The sequence below is a fragment of the Python bivittatus genome, unplaced genomic scaffold (assembly GCF_059951505.1).
Source record: "Python bivittatus isolate LINGU-HERP-01145 unplaced genomic scaffold, Pbiv_v1 ctg000330_np1212, whole genome shotgun sequence".
Taxonomy (NCBI): Eukaryota; Metazoa; Chordata; class Lepidosauria; order Squamata; family Pythonidae; genus Python; species Python bivittatus.
In genome coordinates, this window is record NW_028277058.1 from 45,698,267 (window position 1) to 45,721,589 (window position 23,323).

Below are 23,323 nucleotides of genomic sequence, written 5' to 3' on the forward strand. Positions count from 1 at the left end.
GTGAAGTGAGGTGGCATTGATTCCACCCCCATTGCTGTTGTATACTCAAAACAGCCCCATGATTGAAGCTGGCCTGTGCTCACACTATGAGCTGGAGGTTGTTTATGAAGAGCAGGGAAAGTGTCTCCCCACTTGTGATCTGATTTTGCACAACAATTCTTATATTCCTAAATGTGAGGTGAGGACAAGGACACAATGAAGCTTCAGCTATTTCATGCCAGTTATGAGAAGATGCAGGTGAAATTGCTGCTCAAGATCTGGCATTGAGGGCTCTTGGGAGCAAAAATGATTAATGGTATTTCTGCTATTTTTTCCATTGTTTTGTTACTGATCATTGGGTGGAACCTATGTAAAGTATGACTTAAGGACTTTATTAGAATTCTTTTTTTTTTCTTTTCTCACAGCACTTCACAGAACTCCTTGATGATTTTTCCCAGGATGTTTTGGGGCAGCTCTTGAATGACCCCTTCCTGTCTGAGAAAAATGAGATGATGGAAGTGGAGCTATCACCAGTTTCTCCAGCTCCCCTCATCCAGGCAGAGCATAGCTACTCGCTTTGTGGGGACTCTCGGCCCCAGTCGCCACTGACACATATTTCAGCTGATGACAATTTCAATGAAGGTAAAAGAGTGTAATGAACTTTGCTACTGAACTTCTGGAAATAAGACTCAGTATGGGTTGCCTTGAGGTATAACCTGTCTAGAATCTTGAACTGGGCAATGGTGTGTTAGTATCTTAGAAATATATTCATTCATATGTTTCCAAAGGATGCTGTTGGCAGGAAAAAAAGCCTTCTAAATGTCTATGAAATTCTTGGGAAGGGCATGCCCTTTTCCTCTCATTGTTAGCTAGAGGTGTCTATCAACTGTTCTACTGGAAACAATTTTTGACTCTGAAAAAGTGGTTTCTGTTCTGCAGGCTTACAATATTATGGGCCACTGGTAGCCTCTTTGGAGATCATATGTGGGACAGTAGGTTTGAGTGATTTTGAAAAACTGAAGCTATATTTAACCTGTATAATTGTAAATAAACTCAAATATTGCAAACTGCTGTTAGCCTCTGGTGATCATATCCACAGAAAATGGGACCCTTGTTTATTTATTTGATTTAGAAAGCTGCTTGATTCCAAAGTGACTCTGGGTGGCTTACATAATTAAAAGAGAGGAGGAAGCAATAAAATATTTTAAAAAAAACATATATACACAGATAAAAAAAACACTACCCCAACACTGCCAAGGGCTCGCAAACAACCTAACTCCAGGCTTAGGAGCAAAGCCATATTTTTAAAGACTTGCAGAACTCTTGCAGAACCATACAAATCTTTGGGGGGATGCTGTTCCAGAGGGCAGACTGTTTAGTAGAGGAGACTCAGACATCCCCACTCTGCCTGATCTGACTGGATGGGTGGAAACCATTGGAGATAGCAGTCCCTCATATAACTAGGCCCTATGTCATGAAGGGCTGCATAGGTAACAATCAGCAGCTTGAATTGCACCCAGAAGCTAACTGGCAACCAATGCATCTCACAGAACAGTGATGACATATGGGCATATCAAAATATGTTCATTGTTGCCTGCATTGCTGCATTTTGAATCAGCTGTAGTTTCTGGATGGTCTTCAAGGGTGCATTCATTCATTCATTCATTCATTCATTCATTCATTCATTCATTCATTCATTCATTCATTCAAATTTGTCACCACCCATCTCACTACAGAGCGACTGTGGGCGATTACACATTGCAATAGTCCAATCATGAGATGACTAGGATATGAGTGACCATCTGAAGAGTCTCCCAATCCAGGAATTAGTACAACTGGTGCACATGACGCACCAATGTAAAAGCCTTCCTGGCCACAGCTGCCAGCTGCTCTCTGAGCAATAGCTATGAGTCCAGAACATCCAGGTTGTGCGCTAATCTCAAATGGAAAAGTGCCACCCCATTCAAGGCCAAAGGTGAAAAATTCCCCGATCCAGTATGCCCAAACAGCCACTTGGTTTTGGCAGAACTGAGAATGGCACTGTTCCTCCCCATCCAGACCCCAACAGCTTCCAGACACTGGGCCAGGATACTGATAGTATCATCTGAGTGGTCCAGGGTAGAGATATCAACTGGGTATAATTGGCATACTGATGATACCAGATCCCAAATTGATGGTTGATCTCACCTAGAGGTTTCATGTAGATTTTAAACAGGAGGGGTAAGTTTGTTGAGCCCTAAGGTACCCACTAATGAGAGTCATGGATGTGATCTCACCCCCTTGTTACCACAAAGGAAAGAGGTGAACCATCACATTACAGTGCCTCCTTCTTCCAGACTCCGCAGTCAATCCAGAAGGATATCATGGTTGACAGTATTAAAAACTGCTGAGAGATCAAGGAGTACAAGGATGGATGCACTAGCCCCATCCCAGCTGTGCCAGAGATCATCAAGAAGCATGACCATTGCTGTCTCTGTAATTGTCAGCTCCTACAAGATAGGCAAAACTAAGAAACTAATGTCATGTAGGTCAGGACTACTTTTATTACAACAGCTATAGGAACATCCTGCAAGCCTAAATCTGTTTCCCCCTCCCTCACTTAAACTTTGTGTGAACTGATGTAACACGAAGAAGGAATAACCTTGAGGAAGAGCCACAACCAGGACAATGATCAGATAAAAGAAATCTGAGTCCAGGACAGAAATGTAATTTGAGAAAGTGTCTCAGACATGACCCTCGCTAGTTCTCACAAAGATGGAGGGAGGGAGGGGGAAGTGCATTTAGACTTGCAAGATTCTGTTATTATAACCTTATAATAAAAGTAGCACAGGTAGTTAAGAACGCCTGGGTTACAGATGGCACACAGTTAAGAATGGAGCCTATTGTAGCAAAATTTGAGTTAAATACCCAATGATTCAAGTTAAATACACAATGGTTCAAGTTAATTACACAATACTACTTATACAGTATTATCCAACAATACTGGCTGTTCTGGCTTACATACAAATTCGACTTAAGGACAGACCTTGGGAACAGAAGTAGTTCTTAAACTGGGGACTACACGTGTTAGCCTGTGTGTCTTTGGTTTCCAAGTTTGGTTTATCTTACAGGGCTGACATCTAAGGAGCAGCTTGTCTGAGACATTTTCTCAAGTTATTTTCTGGGCCTGGGCTCAAGCCCCACTTACGTGGGTGTTGTCTTGGTGGTGGCTCTTCATCCTGTCCTTCAAGGACATTCCCTATATCCTCTACACTATTGTACCCTCGCCTGAAACCTAATTGAAACAGCTGCAGATGATCTATTTCCTCCAACAGCCTGTGGAACTGTTGTCTGATTACTTTATCAAAAATCTTCCCCAAAAAGATTGTGTGTATGATTTTGCCTTGCTGCCACATGGTTTTCATCACTCATTCATATTGATCCTAGTTTCAGACGATTTAATGCAAAGAATAGCAAATATTTTTCACATTGGTGAGCTTTTAATTATATAGATTGAAACCTCTAAGGGTCCTTATTCTAGAGATGGATGGAGCCAAAGCTAGAAGTGGGAGGGGTGTAAAACTAGGCATTATTGCATGTAAATAGGCAGAGATCTCCATGCATCCTAACTCTGAAGGTTCCTTACCCTCAAAAAGTCTCCTTCAAGTCCAGCTGGACTCCTGGTGGGTTCATAGACATGTCCATGTACTTTTCTGGACAACAGTACAAAAGGGATTTGCCTTTGCTTTCTTCCAGAACTTTTTTTTTTTTTCAGTTTCACAGTATAGACATCCATAGAGGTCTCTCATCCAACTGTTAACCAGGTCTGATCCTTCTTAGCTTCCAAGCCTAAATATGGTCAGTGAAGGCCTGCTACCAGCTGAGATTTCTTTCCCTTATCCCTGTTTAATATGCACCAAACAGGGTGAGAGAAACTGTACTTGGAAGTATTTGTTTTTAAAACACATTTGCTATTTGTGTGTTGGTTCATGACCTATAAAGATATCATAAATATCTACTGTGAAATAATTGCGAGGTAACATGTTTGGGAAGGAAGGTACGCAAATTAGACTTGACTTTATTTTGGACACCCATTAAACAATGTGCCAGCATCTGTTTGAGTGCATTATGGAACAAAAATCAAAAAGTTATGTGAAAATGAAAAGTGTATAGTGTATATTAGAGAGGAAGGTAAAATGTTTCAAAAAAAGAAAGTTAAAACATTTTCCAAGCAATCTGCTGTAGTTCTTGTGGGCATCTGTGGATTTGTATAAAAGTATGAAACCAGCCATATGTACTGCTAAATATTAGTTTGATGTGCATTTATTTAATGGGAGCTTGCTTAACCCCCTCCCCATCAAATTAATGCATACATTTATAAAAGTAACTGTCAGTTATCATCCTTACTGATTTCAAGTGATAATTCATGACATGTTCTCTTTCTTGAATGAGTAAAAGTATATGAGAGTGAATTTTTATAATATAGGAATTCATAATGTAAATGTAGAGGGTCTTGGCAGAGAACCTAAATGCTGAAAGCCAATCAAATCGCATCTTTCTAGGGAAGGAAATCCACAGCTTGAGTGTTGAAGTATTCATGTTCCAGTCATTCAACTCTCCTGGCCCCATGTCATCTATATCACTTTGTTGCTCTCACAAAATGGTTTCCATAAGGAAGGGGCAGTTATATATTCACAAAATGGCTGCCATGTTGAGGATGGCCAATCACAAACCGTCCCATTTACTAGAAGACAAACTAGAGAGGTTGCTCCCTTCCAGTCCTATTACCTCACGTTACCTCTGACGTTTTTCTGGGCAGCTGGGCATACCTTGAATGAAGCACTGAGCTATCATTTTTATTTCGTAAGGAATGTTATAGAGCCTGTACGGAACCCCAAAGCATTCTTGTTACACAATACTGGTGCTTTGCTTTCCAGTGTGGCAGCTTCCCATTCATTTTTTAAAATTGAAAATTCAAAAAGAAATTACAGTTAGGTGGGCCTGGAAGTCCACCAAGCAGCAAGGAAGCTATGTCTGCAGGTATCTCTGCTTAACAAGCAGTTATCATTAATATGTTTTTTTATACTGACAATAGACAATCATATCCAAGATCTTAGGGAACCCAAGGTTTATACTTACTCATACTTCTGGTGACTCACCGATGATCTTTTTGCTGTTGTAAGCACTGATGCCTGCTTATCAGGCCTGCTGAGATAGAGTTGGATGAGGGCTGGAATGACATAATACTCCCATATTCTTTTCTTCCCCCTTCATATAGTTTCAGTTTCTCCCACATACTAGAGTTTTCCCTTTAAAAGAAAATAGTCATTGGAAGCAGAATTTAGTTCTTACAGCAACAGAGTCGAATTGGTTTTTCATAGAAAGTTACTTGACATGTATAAGCGACGTTAAACCAGTTTGAGATTTTGAGAGGGGAAAGTTGCCAAGACCACTGTCCCAGGATACTTGTTTTGCTTTTGCTTGCAAGCGCATACCACTTCCTGATGCTTTCAAAGAAAAGGTATATTAATACAATTGCAGAGTGGAGGCTCAATCCTTGAGTCATATCTACAGTGACCATACGTCCTTTATTACAAAGCATGGTTCTTTATTTCAGAAAGCTGTCCTTTAGCTTTATTTAATTATTTGTTTTCTTGGTATTACTCTTGAATTTTCCTTTGTAAAGCAAAGGTATAAACATAAACTATTATTATTATTATTATTATTATTATTATTATTATTATTATTATTATTTTATCCTTATGAACCTCTTTCAGATTTGCCTCCTTTTCAGGTTTGTCCTTTATTTTTTTCCAAGAAAATACAGTCACTGTAGTCATATCCCACATGTGGGCAGAAATCAAATAATTTTAATCATACATTTGGCATTCACAAGTGCTGTTACATACAAACATGTACGTGTGCATACATGCATATTTATGTATAGTATTTAAGAAACTTATTTCCATGAAGAGAACCTTTTGGAACATCCCTGAGATATGATAATTGGAATCACTCACATTCTTTCTCTATGTCATTTTGCTCTCTTTTCAAGGATATAAGAAGAACGGTTCTGGATTAAAATAATAGTTTCTTTAGAGGAAGTTTGGGTGACAAACTAAAACATTACTTAAAGTGAATGTGCATGATGCCATCTTACCCTCATTCCAAGTAGCTCTTTAACCATGATCTGAAGCTTTTCTAAAGTTAAGTATGTCATCCAAATGTAATTCATTTCTGGTTAGTATAAACTGGAATTTGAAACCAAGGAATTAGTCAGAAATTAAGCTACTGGCTATTACATCATTCTGTGGTGATGAGTTTAAGAAACAAATCCCCATTAAATAGATCTTTGTCAGAGCCTGAAATCTGCATCATGGATACATTATACCAGCATTACAAGAATTCATTTAAGGCTATATCAATTTCAAGTTACCCTGGAAACGTTATTTTGCTAAGGTTTATTTGAATATTTGAAGGGAACCCCGTCTTTCATATGAATTGCTCCTCTTGTTGTAAAAAGGACTCCAGAAATTTTGTTACATTAGAAATGAGATTGCCTCACCCACCATGTACATTTTTTTTCCTCAAGTGGTGGTTGCCAATTTCTGAAATTCTAATTTGGTTCAATTCATGTATTTATGTAACACCCTGAAGCTATCCTTCCTAGATTCCAATAAACAATGATTTTTAAAAGTAGTGAATTGTGACATAATCCCAGTAATAATTTATTAAATGTTGGGAAATTAAAAATGTCTTTGGCGTCAAAAAAATAAATATTGGCACCAGGCAGATATATTTTTGTTATCTCAAGCTCTGCATTTGAAGCCTATTGCAGTCTATTATATTTTGTTGTTTATTGTGTTTTAATCTTGTGTTTATTGGCACGTCTTCAGAATGCAGTAAAAGGTGTTGTTATTGGTTCATGAACTGTTATTTTATGTTTTTTGTTTATTTACTATGGCTGTTTTTTGTTTATGTACTATGGCCCTGAGATTTCTGAAGGCTCTGAGTAGCTTACATCTAACAATAACAAAAAATTAAAACAATAGTCATCATCACTGTGGAGACTTCTTCCCAACCTTCTACCTGGGAATTGGCGCTAACTGGACACTAATCTTGAACCCATCTTCCCCTTTTCTTCATTGTTAAAGTTAGATCGGGCATAGCCCTGATCAATGCAAGTTTTGAAAACCACTGATTAAGGTATAAGTATTGTAAATTATAGAGCCCAACTCCTTGAAAAGAGCCTTTGTGTATGTCTCAACAAAGACAATGCTGACCCACTACATAAAAAGTGTTGTCTCACCTTTTTTTTACTCTTTCCCTAACCCACAAAGGAAAGGAAAGCCATACATTCAATTCCTTATTTTGACTAATTTTGTCCAGTGAATCAGTAACTATCATATTATTACTGAACTAGTTTTATGTATGTGTGACAAGGTCGTGAGGAAGTTGGAGTGCCTTGGGAATCCCATTTATTATTACCCCCCAAATAAAGAAGGCATTTTTTTTCTTGCAGCTGATGGAGATGAATCTTACAGCAAGGGCAGGAAACCCTTTTGCATCTGGGGGCTTCACTTTTTAGGGGTCTTTTTGGCAGGTGAGGTCTATAGGAGTAAAGCAATAACAATTGGAGGGTATGGGTGCAATCTGAATGAAAAATTATTAACAGGCATATTGAGACTGTTAAGATTTCTTTCTTTTCAGTGGAAAATTTGCTCTTTGAATAGAGTGTATCTTAGGTAAAAGGCTTCAGGTATTTGGTACAACTTATAAGTTGCCAAGATCTGTCTCATAGCAAAGAAATCAGATATGGCTCTAAATCACATAGCTGCAATGGAAAATGCCCCCTCTAAGTAAAATGGGTTGCGTGTTTGTACAAGGTAGCATGGCATTAAAATCTAGATAGGCCCAAATGTCTAGATTCCAAAGTGAGAATCATTTCCCTGGAATGTAGGCCTTTGGTTGCAAACACAACGTTAAAGAGAGACAGACATTCTACACATGTTTCAAAGCTGTTCATTCACTCCTTTGAGGATAGGACCTCCTATGGAAAACAAGTTTCTATCCAAGGTAGGCCCTTATACAGTCTGAACCTCAAGACAGTGAAACTGGTGACCACCCTTCAAACAAAGAATTCTTCAAAATTATTCTTTCACATATAATCTTCTAGTTTCTCTCTTGCCTCCCCCCCCCTTTCCATTTAATCATTTCACTCTGCCAGTCTGAAAAAGATTCTAGTGTTTGGCTGTTGCACAGAACCTTCTTTGTTGGAAGCAAAGCTTGCCTTTCAGTATCTGTGGAATTAGCCAGAGCAAACAGGAGGGGGTGGTGGCAGATAAACCCCTGACTCTGGGCAACTGTTAAAGGAAACTATTTTATAGATGAATGCAGTCCCTCACCTGGTAGAACAGAGCAATGAGCTAGTATTACAGAAGCATTAAAAAGGGGGTTATGTGTGCTTTGCTGTGAGTAACCCGTGAGCAAAATCTATCTGTGGGTCATATGCATGTATGTAGATATAGGGAGGGATAATTTCTATTTCTAATGTCAGAGGTTTACAGTATAATAATTCTAAGAAATGTCTTGGTTTTGAGATAAAATGGTGTGTCCATTTTTAATGGGTTAAGAATCTCTTAAACGTAAGTGCTGTTTTTTTTTTTTTAATGCCTTTTTTCATCCTTCTTGGCAGAGCTGAGATTACTGTTTTGAAGTATTTGATTACAGGATGTATACATATTTATTTTTGCTTGTAATTTTTTTGGCTTGGCCTATGGTAATTCAAATTACATCTTCCCTTGCCAGTGGGGGAGGTTTAAAATTACACCATAGAGTAATTACTAGCATCAGATGTACAAAGTCCCCTGCCACCTTCCCATTGCTGAATTAAAGGCTGCAGAAATAGGAGGCTGCAGGATTTTTTCCTCCCAAGCTTAGTTTTTTCTCTCCTGTTGTGGACAGATCTCTTGGTAATTGCATTCTGCTGCAATAATATCTCCTCTCTCCAAGAAGGGTGAATCAATCCATCAGCTCTGTATCATTTTACTAGAGACGTTGTTGAGTAGGATAGCAGTGAACAGACAGTCACGACACGAGTTTGAAATGACATATGTTGACAAAGTCATGGAGACCTATGACTCCTGTTGCTGTTGGCTTTAATAATACAAAGGAACGTTTACCTTTTGAGGATGCTGTTGGTGATTTGCAATACACAAGAGGGCATTCAACAAGCGTCTAGCTAGCTGTGGTTGGAAATGGGATAAGGGGCACTATAATTAGGGTTAAACAAGTCTTAAAGGAGACCTCCAGCTCTTGATGATTTGGTTCAGTTTCCTTTACACTCCTCCACTAATTTTATAGCGCTGATTTTGACTCTTTTGTGAGTCCCTGCTTTAATCTTTTCCTGGAGGTAGAACCCCTTTTAAAAGAAAAAACAGCCACAGAAAGCAAGGTGATGATGATGCAGTGATGTATCTGCAGGAGACAGGATGAAATGTTTGGCCCTTTTGGATAGGTCTCTTTTTTTAAAAAGTAAAAAATGTACTAAGCCTATGGAGGATTTGACACACCTATTCTACTTATTTTTGTTCATTTTCAGGGAAAACCAACATTAAGATGCACTATCATTATTTGTCAGTTAACTGCTGAACATTCACAACTTGATTTTGGGGGCTCAGGAATGACACAAAAGAGGGTGCAGCGACTGATCACCAACATTTGCTTTAAACCCCCAAATTAGCCTTTCCTGACCTAGCCTAGACCGCTGGCAAGGAAATCAGGGAGTTGGAGTCTCAGTGCTTTTGAAGGGTGGGAGCTGGGGAAGGGGACCCTCAATGGTTTGTGACTAGACTGTGTCAAGAATAGCCTTATTCCCACTGAACATACTCAATTCAGCTTCAGCTTTAGACCTCACCACCATCTAAAATAAGATGGGAAGGAATCAGGAAAAAATCTTTTTGTTTGTGACAGCCAGATTGTAGAATACCTTCTCTTAGGATCTTACCTATGTATTTATTTAGCAAATGTATGTATGTATTTGGCAAATTCATATATTTAGCAAATTTATATATTTATATTTTGTAAAGGGCCTGTACAAAATCTTGATTTGTATTACGTACTCTGCAGCTGTTTCTAAACTTCTATTTATTCTTGCTTCTTTTTTTTTCCTTTAAGGTCACATTATTATCTTGCTTTATTTGCCAATTATTTGTTTACCATTAGTTTTTTTTAAAATTAAAGATAGCATATAAATTAATCAAGGCTTTCACAATCCCATGAACTTTATTCCACTGTCATCTTACTCACTCAGCCTAACTCACCAAGGTCCAAGGCAGAGACTAGAATTATAAGAAAACAGAACAATTTTACATTTTAAAAGCCTTTCTCTTTCAAGTCTCAGGAGCCAAATGGAAGCTGAACGACCCCAGTGGTAGAGAAGGGGAACTAAGCAAGGGTTTGGTTGACTTTAACACAGACCTCCGGCTGCTTTGTCTAATGGCTTGTTTAGTCTTGTTGGAGGTTTTTCTTAGCAGTTTTCAGTAATTACCTTGTTTTGTGTCCTCAGCCAATTCACCTTCACCCCAGGGCTGTGTGGAGGCTGCAGTTTAAAGCCCCAGGTTTCTCTCTGAAGTAATAGCCTGGGAGAGGAGATAAAAAGCATTGCTTAATGAGTTAAATGCGTTCTCTCATGTTTCCGCTCCTCTCCTTGGCTTGGATCTGCTTTCCCTTGTTTTGCCCTCCCCTTTGAATTCTGTGGAAATCTGCCCGTTTCTGGTTCTTAATGTGTGCTTTGTTTTCATTTCTCACTCCCCCAGCTGACTTGGAAAATGAAGACTGGTGCCTGGGATCGGAGCTGACGTCGGCCAACATAAAGACAGAACCAGCAGTGGCTGAAGCGCCCGGCCTTGCTCCCTCAGGCAGTCTCACTGCTTCCCCCAGCCCCACGGTCCTGGATGGGGAAGAGCCACGGCTGCAGGATGATGGCATGGTATGGTTTCTGGTACTCAAAGACTTGGTTAGCAAACAGATGATGTCCCTGGATAATAAGAAACATAGTTGTTGTTCAGTCGTTAAGTGGTATCTGACTCTTCGTGACTCCATGAACCATATTGCGCCAATCCTTCCTGTCCTTCACTGCCTCCCTGAGTTAAGAAACATAGTGCCTTACCTAATTTGAGGCCAGGCTGTTAGTCTGTTCAGCACAGTGTTAGCCATTATGACTGTGTCTTCTCCGAGTTTCACACAACTCTCTTATCATGCGCTGTACAGACACATGTACATATTCATGACACTGTTGTCTTTTAGGGTAACAGTACAGGCAAGGAGTAAGAAATAGGAAACAAAAGAAATTAAAGGCAGGAGGTGCACCTGAATCTAGCATATAGCAAGTCCATTGGTACTTTGGTTAACTTTTCCATCCTTTACAAAAAAAAAGGCCTTTATTTAATTAACAGAACAAACAAACGAGAGAAACAAGAAAAGAATATATATATATATAATAGCATCTCATGCAAATATATATGCATATACAAAGGTTTCAGTGAAGGTTGACTGTATTTCATTCTAATCATCCATACATAATCTACATCTTTAACCAATTTGTTCCTAAATCACAAGTAACATCAAGTCTTCACTCCATTGACTAATTAAGTCCATTAATTTATCTTTCCAGTGTTGAAGAACAGCTTTCTTTGCAAAAAGGGCGCAGAGAATCCATTTCAGTCCTTACAACCCATCCATACTTCCACCATGTCCATAACCAATTCTTGCATAGCCATTGGTCTTTACATTTATCACCTTTTTTTTTTCAGGATCTCATCAACTCCATCCAACCACAGAATTCTGGGTTTTCCTCTTCCCCTGAATATATTCACTCTTCCTTTACAATTCTTGAACTCAATTCTTTATTTCATTCTCTCTATAAGACTAAACTACTTCAATGCACTTCATTTGTGTTATCACTCATTTTTGTATTTAGTACTAATTCATTCATGATCCTACCTCTTCTTGTTTTATCACACATTCTTCTTAGCTACCCCATTTCCATTGCATTCAACTTTCTTTTATGTTTCTCCTAACATACCCAACTCTTACTTCTGCATTACAAAGTTAGGAGAAGCACATTCTTATGCATCTTTGCTTCATTTGGCAAATGTTCATTTCTTGCAACAGGCCACATATGCCCATTATATTTCTATCAGCATTTACATGTCCTTGTTGCATCATTTACATATCTTTGTTGCGTGATACAATCTATTTACAAATTTGCTGCAAGCCATTTGAATTCTCAGCCAACAACAGAGTGTAATATATATAGTAAGTTACATGTATATTCACTTCTAATGTTGCCATAAGCATTCTTTATATATGTATTTGTAAGCAGCCAATGGGCTATCATCCATCCTTGTCTTACTCCCCGATCAGGGTTGAACTGTTTGCTAAGCATTCACTTTTTTCTCATGTATGCTTTACTTCCATCATGTACCCTCTTCTTGCCTTCAGGAACTAACCTATTCATACAAAAATTCCATAATTCAAATCTGGTCACTTGATCATACTCTTCTCTAAATCACAAACATACAATCATTGTTCTTTCTCACAGTCATACATTTCTCAGTGACCTGCTGAAGAGCAAAAATGGTCAGCAGATTCTCTGCCTAGTGCAAAGCAGCACTTCTCTATCTGCAATCATTCTACTTCAACTTTTGTTTCTTTCACTTCTTTCCTTCTTTTCCGTGTTTTTCTTCCATTTTTTTCCAAGATCCACTCTTGACTCTACCAAACCATGGTCAAGCCGCCCAGAGTCACCCTCTGGGGGAGATGGGCGGTATGTAAATTTAATAATAAATAAATAAAATACCCTATATTCAGAATATCTCATTACCTTGTATCCTTCACTGATTATTTCAGTCTTTCATCATAAACAAATCAATCATACTTTTATATATATATATATATATATATATATATATATATATATATTTGCCATGTGCAGGCATGCACGTAATGCTTAAACCATGGATTTGAAACAAACAGACCTTTTTCTAAGCAGATACTCACCAGTCGTCATTTTCAATTATTCTTGGATCTCTAAATGGCCCAATCTCTTTTTTTTTATGTACTTTTTCCCACTGGAACACATAATTGGGAATCTTGTATAATTTTTTCCTCAAGTTGTCATAATTGGTAGTGCAGCTGTAATCGTGCTATGGGTTCCTGCTTTCATACACAACTTCAATAATCTAGATGATTCTATTTCATATTTTCTGATACTCATTTTAGGATACTTCCCTGCATGTATTATCAACTCCACAAAAACATACCTCCATCATTCAGATCTATTATATCCTTACCTGTCTCTTAGTTTCACAGCCACATAGCACATCTATGTTCCTGCTTACTTGGTTTTATGTCTCCCCATTTCTTAATTTATGCTCTTTACCATTTGCTCCAATTACATTTGAAATTGCTCTTTCACATGCTATATTTGTTACCAGATAGGCCTATAGACATTGGCCTACTTTGCCTATCTTGACTTTGGTCAAGTGAGCTTTTAATGTAACACTTTTTAGTAACACAGAGATATGTAAACTAAAACTCATGTAACATAAAATTATTTGCTGCTTTCTGTACTAGCAATAAGGACAGTCCCAGTTAGTTTGGCACATTTTGGCCAGTATGTCACAAGCACAACCAATGCCCAGTTTTACTCCACGCATGCTATTCTGTGCAAGGTAGCATCTGTAATCTGGTGACTACTTTGCAAGTCAACATACTGTTATTAATATCCCATTAACTAGGAAGTACAGGTAGTCCTCGCTTACCAACTGCCTCATTTAACAACTGTTCAAAGTTATGAAGGTGTAAAAAAAAAAGCTTCGAATTTGCAGTGTCCTGTAGTCATGTGATCACCATTTGGGTGCTTCACAACTGGCTTGTAACAAGCAGAGTTAATAGAGAAGGCAGAAGTAAAATTGTAAATCACACTCGTGATGTTTCGCTTAACAATCAAAGGAGAAGTAAGGCTGTACGTCCGTTGTAGTCACGTGATTTTCCACTTAGGGAGTGTCACACTTAGCAACAGAGTTGCTGGTCCCAATTGTGGTAGCTCCCTCATCGATTATTTTATTCGGTAAAATCTCTCAAACAAACCAAGCACAAGACTTGATTTGCCAGTTTTCCATTTCTGATTTACATGTGCATGTGAGAAGACACCATTCACATGTATTTGAAAGTGATCCATCTCATTCTATGAAAACTCATTCACTGGGAGTTGGGTGGCATATAAATTTAATAAATTATTATTAGTGTTGTTATTATTCTGGTGTATGCCCCATTCCATATATGGATTCAGTCACCAATTCCAATGACTAGTTCTGGAGTCTTGCAGCATGAGAAGCTGCAATTTCTGTTTGCCCATCCAGAGTTAATGAAGGCAGTGGTGCCACATGTTTCTATCTTATTTAATAAAGCAGAAAGGGGACGGAAATCTGCCCTGATGCCTAAAAATGTTTATTCCTCTTTGAATTTTTTGTCTTTCAGATTAAATCACAGAGTCACAAAGTTCTTCCTGAGATTAAACTGGAGCCACATGAAGTGGATCAATTTTTGAACCTTTCATCCAAGGAAGGTTTGTTATTTAGCACAGATTTTCCTCTGTACAATGATTGGCAAGAAAGAACATTATTTTCTCTCAGGAATGTGTGTGATTTAGAATTATTATTCAGTAGACACACTGAGAAACTGAGCCTCAAAAGAAGCTGTCGTTTTAGCTAAAAAAGGAGGGTGGGGAGAGGACCAGTAGATAGCTGGAAGTTTTGGGGTGCCATTGGCAAGAATGGCCATTGAATAGTTGGCATTGGGAATGGCCATTGAATAGTTGGCATTGGGTGCCACTGGCAAGAAGGGCCATTGAATAGTTTTGTAGTTCCTATCTGCTCATGGCCATTGTCCAGAGCAGAGCAGTGTTTCAGCATGCTGGCTGGGGAATTCTGGGAGTTGAAGTCCACATATCTTAAAGTTGCTGACGTTGAGAAACACTGGTCTAGAGGAAGAACACAAGGTGAGTTTTAGATGCTCCCCTCTTCCTCTGAGCCACTCAATTACAATGAAAGAACTGCTAAAGAGAGCTTGGCAGAATGAAGGTGAGCTATAGCACCAGAATGATTTGGCATTAACAGTGGCCCTTTTTCTGAGCTATTGGTCTTGCAGGGACTAATAATGCTAATCTTTTTTCTCCAGGGGTGTCTACAGGCAGGGGGGTTAAAAAAAAAAATCAAGATGGGATCCACAACCACACGACTGAAGCTCTGTCCCTTTTTTACACATGTCGTAAAATAGGGGCATGGCTTTGAATGCATAGCTGTGGTTGTCATCTTAACAATTCTCTGTCCTCATGATCTCAGCACGTGGACATTTGTTAATGAAATCATGAAGTTGCAGATGAGGGTCATGCAGGAATGTTTAGCTTCCACTTCCCCCTTTCTTCCTCTACTTATGTACTTTTGCATTAAGCCAGAGTGTACTATTCATTTGAAACAGGAAATGCTTCCTTGATGTCAGTTAACAAACCAGGATAATAAGCTAAGATCAAGAAAGGATAATTGACTTATGGTGGTCTGCTCTTTTTTATTAAGCTTCTCTTGGAAGTCAAGAATGTTGGTTCTTTAGACTGTGGCTGAATTTTCTATTGACTACTAAAAATGCAGAAATCTGGTTTTCACATTGTTGTGAGCATTACTTATCCAAGTTACAATTTTAATTCAATAGATAATTCATTGAAATTGACTTATTAAAATGTTTCTCTGGTTATGCAGTAATGCAAAGGCAAAATTAAAGACTGTCCATCTTCTGATGACTATGTGGAAACATAGTTTTCTTGGCAACAATATGGAAGTGGCTTCTTGCTGCCTTTTTCTGGGAGAAGATAGATAGATAGATAGATAGATAGATAGATAGATAGATAGATAGATAGATAGATAGACAGATAGACAGACAGACAGACAGACAGACAGACAGACAGACAGACACAGATAATAGATAGATAATAGAAAGAGAGAGAGGGATAGAGATAGAGATAGATGAGAGAGAGAGATAATAGATAGATAATATATTAATCAATCGATCATACTGGTCTAGTTCCTAGTCTGGGATGCGAAGAAGCTGCAGTAACTATAAGGACATAATTGCTTTATTATAGACATGCATTTTTAATATAGGCTTGCTGTGGTCTACACAGATTTATTTTCATATTTTGAGTTTTAATCTTTGATTTTATGTTTGTTGTTAAAACTTTATACATAGTTGGTTCAGGTGTAACAAACTAATTTATTCACTCTTCCTTTCATATGTATAAGTTTGAGAAATGTTATTCGGTTCAGATGATTTTCTATGATGTCTGCACTTGGAAACCATGGTTTAAACTTTGCTTACAAACTAGGACATTTATTCAGAATCTGATATGAGTTTATAAGCTACCACTAGTCCATAGTTTCCTAGTTCAGACATCAAAGAAGCCTATGATTTACGAAAGAAGACCGTATTTATATTTTTCAAACCCAGTCACGTGAGTGAGATAAAGTAGAAGAGACACGTTGCATTCTTAAGGATTACCTATAGCTCATGAGTTTTAGTTCACAGCATCTGACCAGGACCACTGTTTTTTCTAATATTTTAAAACAAATATCTTCTTTATTCCTCCTCCTTTTGTCTTTCTCCTAAAGTGGTGGATACCTTGCACATGCCTCCAACTCCTCCCAGCAGCCACGGCAGTGATTCTGAGTGTGGACAAAGCCCAACCCGGTCCCTCCCACCATCAAGTCCCACCCAGTTACAGGCCACTGTTAAAGTGACTTCACGCACAGCTTCAGCACTCACCAATTCACCTCTCTTAACAGCACCGCATGTAAGAGACAGGGGTCTCTGTCTTTTTTTTTTTTTTTAATGCATTGTGTTTGAGTCATTTAGGCACACTGGTTGACATTAAAACATTTGTAATGAAAAATATAAATTGTCCCATTTAGCCAAGTCCTCATTTTTTATATTTCAGGATATTGTTATAGCTCAACAGGTAAAGAACAGTAATTCAGGGGACTGTGGATCTGGATATTGCTTTGTTGAAAACTGCACCAGCATAAGGCTGTCCTCAGAGTGTGGCGTTAGAATGTTCCACGCATTTAATCCATAACCATTCCTCATTTGTCCATAGGGCAGATGGGGGAAAGGTTGATCTGCAAATGTTGCTCTGCTGACTACCCAATTAATCTTGCATGTCTGCCACTCTCTGTTATAATTAGTTATGTTTGTATGTATACACACATACCCCCCCCGAGTGTTTCACTACAATATTTAGTTGAGTAACTGCCTAATTTAAATCATTATAAACATGCCGATTGATGAAGAAATGTCTTATGAATTGGAATGTTAAATTTTTTTTTTCAAAATTATTTTCAATATAAATACTTCTAGAAACTTAAAAAACAAAATAAGTACGCTTTATTCCTTCAGGCAACCATTTTTATGCAGATTTAAACTCTTGATTCTAAGATTATTTTAATTGGGTAGTCTGTGCTACTTTGGAGCATGTGCTACTTTGGAGTTCCTGCTTGCATGCATATTTAATCCCGTGTTTTTGTTGGGGGTCATGGTCACAACTTTAAGTTCTGAAAGACAATTTTACCCATGCTTACCGGTACATTCTTTTCCCTTTTCCCCACCCCACCCTTTTTTCCTTGCCACTATCAAAGAAACTGCAGGGCACAGGTCCCCTAATCTTGACAGAGGAGGAGAAGAGAACGTTGATAGCAGAAGGATATCCCATCCCTACAAAACTTCCCCTCACTAAAGCAGAAGAGAAAGCACTGAAGAAGATCCGTAGAAAGATCAAGAACAAGGTAAGATGATTTGGTCTCTTATTATATCTGTTTCTACAACGTCCCTCCCCCAACACGGTTTTTCTTTCAAGCACGGTTTAGGTGCGACTGTCCTCTCTCACTGAGTTTGCCACAACTGTAGCCGTCTTTCCTCTGCTGTCTCTCGGTGGGTAAGCTGCGTCAGTGACTTTGTGCTTGCTGCTCCCTGCCTCCAAGTTTGCCTGCAGTTGAATTTTAACTGCCCATCTGTCCTAAAATTAACTTCCAAAGGGAACATGGTTTAACAGGATTTTTCTATTCTGTTACTAAGTAACCCTAGTTTTGTTTTGTTCTTTGGGTTTGCTTTGGCTTGCTTTTGTAAAGGCCACTGCTCTTTTCTCTTCTAGATTTCTGCCCAAGAAAGCAGGCGGAAAAAGAAAGAATATATGGACAGCCTGGAGAAGAGGTGAGCAGAGGGATCCATTTGATCAAATATCTAGGAAGGTTGACAAAATGGAGAGCTTAGGGCCCAGTAGTAGAGGAGATATTTGTTTGCAAGAAGTCCAGGTTTAATCTCCGGTATCTGTGATTAAGAATTCCCTTTAGAAAGCAAGCTCTTTGGCTGGAGGGCAAGGGAGGAGGGTAGATGTACCAGTGGCCCAATTCAATTTAAAGAGATCCAGCTCTCTGAGAAGTGGTCTTGCTGTGCTCCTTCGGTTTCCTGAAAGGAACCACCATGGCCCCGAAAACCTGGAAGAACATGTGCTTCCCATGCCCCCTAGTGGCTACTGAGAGGGGGAAAACCAAATTGTTCATGGCATAAGGAAACAGGCTATGCATAATAAATATACCAATATATCGAAATGATGTTAGCATGGCAGCCATGGTCCATAATACCCATGCTGAGAATAAAACTTGGGGCAGAATGTGCTAAAAAAAGAAGACTATTTCATTTATTTCTCAAGATCCCAAAAGTTTCACCATCCTTCCTAAACCTAGGGTTTGTCTATAGTGCAAGCTATTCTAGGTTATAAAATCAAAGGCCTGTTTTCTAAATGTAGGTCTCTTGGCATATCTTTATCTGCTCCTAATGGCAGTTCAGAAAGTAGATCCCACTATTGTTGGTTAACCAAACCCTGTTCTTTAAGCCTTTAATTTTCATTGATTTCCAAGGGTTGAATCCTGCTCAACTGAGAACAGTGAGCTTCGCAAGAAAGTGGAAGTTCTGGAGAATACAAACAGGTAAAATATGCAGTCCAAGTCAAAAAACGTCTTTCTTTCCATACCATATTTTGAACTGAATGAAACTGGAATGGCTAGAAGACCAACCGGCTGATTATTTTTATATGTGTCAGTGGGTCTGAATTTCCAAAAAGGAGGCCCTGATGACATCCAGAAAGTGGGATGTGAAGTCAGTACCTAGACTGACCTCTGGGGTGATATTACTTGTCACAGCATTCTTAAGATCCAAGGTCTAAAATTCCTTCACTGTACCACTATTGTGAATACACTTTGTGAACTGAAAGAAGTAGAGAATCAGTGGTTTTACTGATGTTGCTGGGATTTGTAGTTCTGCAAAATACTGGGGAAAAGGGTGTTGCAGAATTTCTGCTCCTTTGGTAGTAGAATGTCCTTTGTGGAGTTTGGAAAAGATCTGTTGGCGCTGAAACAACTGATGTGTTTTGTGTAGATGGTTTCAGTAAATTACTTTGGATACTGTATGAAAGACAGAGAATGTGACATAGAAACACTGCAATAAATAAATCTTGCAAGAAACTGAAAATTGGGCAAAGCTGTCTGCGCCTACTTCTTCTCACAGCGTGGGCTGTCAATATAGCCTCGCATAGTCAGGCATCAGCAGCAAGAAAGGCACTTATCATTCTGACACACGAAGTGGCAAGGTTGAGCAAAATCCATCAGGAGACTGATTCCCTTACTGATCGTATATTTCGTCTTTGTCAGCTTTCTGTGCTGTAACTGACTACGGTAATGAACCCAGCATTGTTTAAAAAGACAAAAGAAAAAAGCATTTAAATAAGGGTGGGCAGTCATTCATTTCTTCGATGAACCAGAGTTAAGTGTCTCCACGTACAAGTTCTGCACTTGGAGGCAGAGCTCTGTGTTACCATAGCAAATTCAGATTCCTAAACCTCTTTTGGCTGATGTGATGTGGAGGCAGAAAAGGCATTTGGAAGGGGACACTGGCAATCTGAAGAGTAGGATGTACTTAGCCCTTCCTACTTCTGATTTGTAAGCTACTCTTCCCCTGACATTTCTTCCCCTTTGCTGAGATTCTTGTTCTGTAGCCTAAGATTAGAGAGAGAAAATAATCATTAAGTAGCACATAGGAAAATATTGTCAAGCTGGGCAAGGATAAAGCAATGACTATGTGTTGAATCTCCTATGGAGAGGAGGGACCTTAGCTCAGTGGCAGCACACCTGCTTTGTATGCAGATAGGCCTAGGCACTGGCAGTTTTAACAAAGAACAAAATCTGGTAACAGACCAGATTTCTGCCTGAAGCCTGAGAAGGCTTCTATCAGGCTAAATGGCTAATTAGTTTGTTATAAATAGTTTCCTGTGCTCCCTTGCTATTAACCACACATCAGGTTAGACCATAAACTGTGGTATACAAATCACAATAGCTGAGTTCATATAATATGCTCAATTTCAAATGAAAAACCACCTTTTGGCAAATCATGAACTCTGCAATAGGATTAATGATTGTACCAGTAGTTGACCAGATAGGCAAACAAAGTTGAGTGTATATATCTTTACACATTCATTATAATACTGATACACTAAGACAGCAGTTGGGCTTCACTACTTTTCAAGCTCTTCAAAAGAAAATTGGCATCCAATGATCCTAAACCAAAAATGGGAAATTCTTTATTAGAATTAGCCAATTGGTGCCTGATGGTACGAGGTGCACAGGAATGGATCAAATAATCTGAGGATGCTAGGCTCTTTTCACTGGAGGTTTTTAATCAGAGGATGGAGATGGCCATGGCTACATTAGCAAGAAGCTGATGAAATGCCTCTGAGATCCATTCTTATCCTAGGATTCTATGATTTCATGGTCCATAGTTTCTTGAAGAAACAGATGTATAACTGGAAACACTTCCCATGTAATCCATGGAACAGGTGTTTGCTAGGCTGGGAATAATGGTGCCACTCCTTGGCTTTTATTGTACATATAAAGAAATAGAAGAGAAAAAGGAAAGGATTTCCAAATCAGGAAGAGATTTAGTGGTTGGAGAAAAGCTGGTGGGATCCTTTACAGAAATCCCTAGGTTAATGCAATTATGCTTTAGTTTTGAAGAAAGAAAAAAAAAAGATAAGTAAGAAAAGAACATCCACAATAGGGGGGATATGCAACAACCATAAAGGGTAGGGAATCTCTATTCCTTGTGACTTAAACATATGCTATTTTTCGTTGTTAACAACCCTAATCTATTCTTCCTCAAAATGGTACTCCCAGTTGTGTTGAACCAGGGCTACCACATCAGGATTGCAAAAATCTGGATGACCACTAGATCTGATGGGCCCTGGACTTCAGCTCCCATAATCTTAAAGCCACAGCTCACAGGATTATCAGAACGGAAGTTTATGCATTGCATGTTTCAAAGATAGTGTTGGGAAAGGCTGTATCTTTCCCATAGGGCTTCATTATGCAAAAAGATGGAATAAACTGCTTCTGTTCTGTGTAGTTCCAGTCTCTTGAGCAATCCCAAAGAAAAGAAAAATAATATTTTCTTTCCTTTTGTGGGGTTTATTATGTGGGTGTATTCTTCTTGACAGGTCTTGAAGTATTAAGTTCTTAAAATATCCAATACATCTGAGAAATCATAAGGGCAGAAAGATTGGAGGGACGTGTGAAAACCAATTCTTCACACAATGCAGAGTTAAACTGTAGAATTTGCTACCACAAGCTGTATTGATGGTTGTCAATTTGGGTAGAATTAGGGATTAGACAGTTTCATGGAAGATAAAGCTGCTAGTAGTCAGGGTGCCTATGCATTACTTCACAGTGGCATTTGATTGACCACTGTGGGAACAGAAGATTGGGCTAAATGGGCCTGTAATCTGATCCAACAGGGCTTTTATGTTCTTAACTGTCCTGTGTACTGATTCCTTCTCCTGTATCTTTCAGAACACTCCTGCAGCAATTACAGAGGCTCCAAACCATGGTAGCTGGCAAAGTGTCACGCTCATGTAAAGCTGCTAGTACGCAAACAGGGACATGTCTCATGGTAAGTTCTTCTCATTGCTGATGCTCTCTTAGGACTTTCATTGATCATTCTTTGGTGTCTCCGTGCAGCTTATGCTGTCAAGATGTGAGGAATAAATGTCTAGGTACCCACATTCTGCTCTTCATGTAGTACTGCTTTATTTGTTTTTATATTCAGCTTTCTGTCCAAAGCAGAGCAAGAACACTTTCTCTTGCATTTTTTCCTTCCACCAACAAGCTTGTGGGAACAGGTCGGGCTGAGGAATAGTGATTAGTCCCAAGTTACTCTGTAAGCTTCCATGACTGAGGGTTCAAATGCATATTTGAAACAATATGCCACACTGGCTCTGATTATGGACCAAATAAGATGGGACCCCAACCAAATATTTATATTTTTTACCAAATAAATAGCAGGTATTGGAGGAGAAGTCTTGGATTGGGATCCTGGTAGGAGCAATTGTTTAAGTTCTTATTGCCCTGACAAGGATTACATTTGATAATATTCTCTTCCTTTCTTTTATTTCTTAACTGTATAAATGCTGATATATTCCGTTTGCCTTGATGGGGATGGCCAAGTCCGCAATGGGTTTCAGGACAGCATTAGGTGGAAGTGGCTGTTTCATGTAGCATTCAGTTTGGTGCTTATAGATGATGTTGGCAGAGATGTAATGCTGAAATGGAAGTTGAAAGACCATGAGATAGATTGAAGTAGCACAGTCATTATGGCAGATAGCAGCATAAACATCACAAGAAAAGGGAGCTTTGAAATCCAATCTTGATAAAAAATAATTTCACATTAACTTCATTTTTCTTTCTTTTTTTAGTCCCTTATTTCCACCAAAATGATTATTTTCTATATGCATTTCCTTTCCCAGAAATACTTTTGTTTTTTTAAATTAAAATTCTAATTTGAATGTCAGTGTTGCTCCTCATAAGAAAAGTTCATTAAAAATAATGTTAGCCTATCTTCCTGATGTTTTCAAGTCTTTGGGCAGAAAGGAAACAGTTCCATTAGCTGAATTAGGAAGTTATATTATTCCAGTGAATCTGTACCATCTGCTTTCAGGCTAGCTTTATTAATGAGATGAAAACTGAAATGGATTAACAACTTAGAATATAGTTATGATTTATCTTATCTATTCAAGATCCTTTCTTCTCAGATTATTATTTCTTTTCTATATGGAGCCTTTGTGCTTCCAGTAGATCCAGTTAGGTTCCTTTCTAAACACATTAGAACACACAAGCAGTGGGTGAAATGGGATGGGTGGTGATATGAGAGCCAA

At 38.7% G+C, this 23,323-nt stretch overlaps 1 protein-coding gene across 3 annotated transcripts in view; it reads left to right on the top strand.

Moving 5' to 3' along the window:
* The window catches only part of CREB3L2 (cAMP responsive element binding protein 3 like 2), a 64,461-nt gene that overhangs the window by 34,452 nt on the left and 6,686 nt on the right, over positions 1 to 23,323 (top strand). For 2 of the 3 annotated variants that reach the window (XM_088141154.1, XM_088141152.1), the window contains exons 2-10: positions 405 to 621; positions 10,776 to 10,948; positions 14,503 to 14,590; positions 16,683 to 16,864; positions 17,009 to 17,029; positions 17,706 to 17,852; positions 18,218 to 18,276; positions 18,984 to 19,052; positions 21,963 to 22,062. In XM_088141154.1, the coding sequence (XP_087997280.1) occupies positions 489 to 621; positions 10,776 to 10,948; positions 14,503 to 14,590; positions 16,683 to 16,864; positions 17,009 to 17,029; positions 17,706 to 17,852; positions 18,218 to 18,276; positions 18,984 to 19,052; positions 21,963 to 22,062 (972 nt within the window). In that variant the 5' untranslated portion in view covers positions 405 to 488. The remainder of the gene's footprint in view (positions 1 to 404; positions 622 to 10,775; positions 10,949 to 14,502; positions 14,591 to 16,682; positions 16,865 to 17,008; positions 17,030 to 17,705; positions 17,853 to 18,217; positions 18,277 to 18,983; positions 19,053 to 21,962; positions 22,063 to 23,323) is intronic. The other variant, XM_088141153.1, reaches the window with a different exon arrangement.